The sequence below is a fragment of the Trachymyrmex cornetzi genome, unplaced genomic scaffold (genome assembly GCF_001594075.2).
Source record: "Trachymyrmex cornetzi isolate Tcor2-1 unplaced genomic scaffold, Tcor1.1 scaffold61, whole genome shotgun sequence".
In the NCBI taxonomy this organism is placed as follows: Eukaryota; Metazoa; Arthropoda; class Insecta; order Hymenoptera; family Formicidae; genus Trachymyrmex; species Trachymyrmex cornetzi.
Window position 1 is genome coordinate 407,508 of NW_017299926.1, and position 2,042 is coordinate 409,549.

General features: G+C 37.5%; 1 protein-coding gene across 2 annotated transcripts in view; it reads left to right on the forward strand.

Moving 5' to 3' along the window:
• Positions 1 to 2,042, forward strand: part of LOC108766709 (WD repeat-containing protein 47) — a 75,551-nt gene that overhangs the window by 159 nt on the left and 73,350 nt on the right. The window contains exon 1 of one of the 2 annotated variants that reach the window (XM_018516171.1): positions 509 to 560. The exons of the other annotated variant lie outside the window; for it this stretch is intronic. Coding sequence (XP_018371673.1) covers positions 544 to 560 — 17 coding nt within the window. The 5' untranslated portion in view covers positions 509 to 543. Of the gene's footprint in view, positions 1 to 508; positions 561 to 2,042 lie in introns of those variants that run through there. 2 annotated transcript variants of the gene reach the window in all.

A 2,042-nucleotide genomic window follows, 5' to 3' on the forward strand; every position in this document is an offset into this window, starting at 1 on the left:
CGCGATAACCGAACGGGAGACGTCTCTGCCCGAGTGAGAGAGAGAGAGAAAGAGAGGAGAACGTACCGAGAGACGTGAAGCTCCTACGCGCGTTCGTACCACCCTATCGCGGCCACCGTCGCTGTCATAATTCGCGACATTGCGGTTTATTTTTATCACGAGTCGCAGGCGATCGTGGCCGCGGCCTGTGGTCGAGCGAAATCAGCGAAATTATGCGCGTTCGTCTCAGCTCCATGTCTAATCTCGCGGATCTCTCGGAGTCTCTCTCGACTCGCACAGGGAAAGAGATATCTTTCTTGCCTCGCGCGATTCTCGCGAGGGAATCAATTTGTCGCGAAAACGACGCGGACTTCCGGTCGTTCGTATTCCGGCGATCACTTCGCGTCGTGTTTTCCTCCCTCTCGACGACGCCTAACCTCACTTACAGGCGCGTTCTGTCAGTCCGTAAGGGATGCGCGCAGCATCGCCTCGGTTATCGTCCGTGACATTGCACTGGTTCATTCATAACGTGCGATTAATTGCGCCTCACCATGCCTGCACAAGATGTGCTGTCAGCTGCCGTTAGTTGCTCGTGACGTTGCTTTATTTACGACTCTCGCCGCGATGTAATGCGCCGGCTCGAGAATCTTTCAATTAATAATTTATTTACTTACTAACTTCGGCTCAATAGTAACTGCAAAGTAGAGTAATTACTGTTTACATATTTCCAAGAAAGAAATTATTTTTGCTTCTTGCACTTTGCATTATTTGGGACATCTTTCATGTATAATAATTTATATGAAATGACATTATTTAAAATATAATTTATATCTACACATGTAATTTATATAAATTTATATTAAATTATTTAATTAATTCATATCAATATAACTATTTATATCTAATTAAATCACAAATTTATTATTTACTTATTCTTTTTTCAACTTTATGCACATAAAAATTTATATAATTGATAAAGTCAGACACAAGAGAGAAATTGTTTAAAATTTTGCAGAATGTTGTTAAGTAATTAATATATTTTTAAAAAAAGAAACGAAATGTTAAAAAAATTTAGAAACCGGATGTTTTCACGCCAAAGCCCTTGGAGTTTCGGGGCAAAAACGAATACAAAAAAGTAGATACCTATATTTGTATGTGTGTGTTTATTACCGAGTAATGACGTCACATGAACAGGTGGTTAATGTAAATATCCTTATATTCATCAAACCTTCAAGGAGGCCCGCAATATTCCACAGAGAGGTTTTACTGTTGACGTTTTTTTTCTCCGCGGGTTTTATTTTTTTTTACGCTCAGTGCAAACGAACGGTAAATCACACGCCGTCTCGAGATTTAAATCGATTTCGCTTATAGCCCGGCTGCGTATCGCGATCGAGATTAGAGAGACTAAAGGCGGTATTCATAGTCCATTCTTATTTCAAGATTATCTTAAGTAACGTCTTAAGACGCTAATACGGCCCTCTGGACGGTATTCATAGTCGGATCTTATATTTAAGACCAATCTTAAGTGTAGCCTTAAGATATCATAAACCAATCAGAGGGCCGCATTAGCGCGACTTAACACATTACTTAAGACTGTCTTAAAATAAAGAACCGACTATGAATACCGACCTCTGATTGGTTTGTGACTTCTTAAGACATTACTTAAAACGGTTTTGAATATAAGATCTGACTATGAATACCTAGTTTTTATTGCGGTTTCAGCGCTACAATCTCAATCGAAGGTAATCACTACAACTTTTCAGTGTAAAACTATTTAAAGCAGAAACGGGTTTTTGTCAAACGCTATAAAATTAAAATGAAACTTCTCTGATGTATGAGACTCGCGAGAAATAGAAGGAACATTTAAGGAGGTTGTAAGGGCATAAAACACATATATTAATATTTTCGCTTTAAACAAACTACATACATGTGAAAGTTGTGTTCATAACATTCTGGTTTTATTGAACACATTTTTATAGGTTATTTATTTTATTTGTTATTAGTTTTATTGTTATAAACAAAAATTGTTAAAATAATAAGAAAAATCTAAATGTTTTTATATA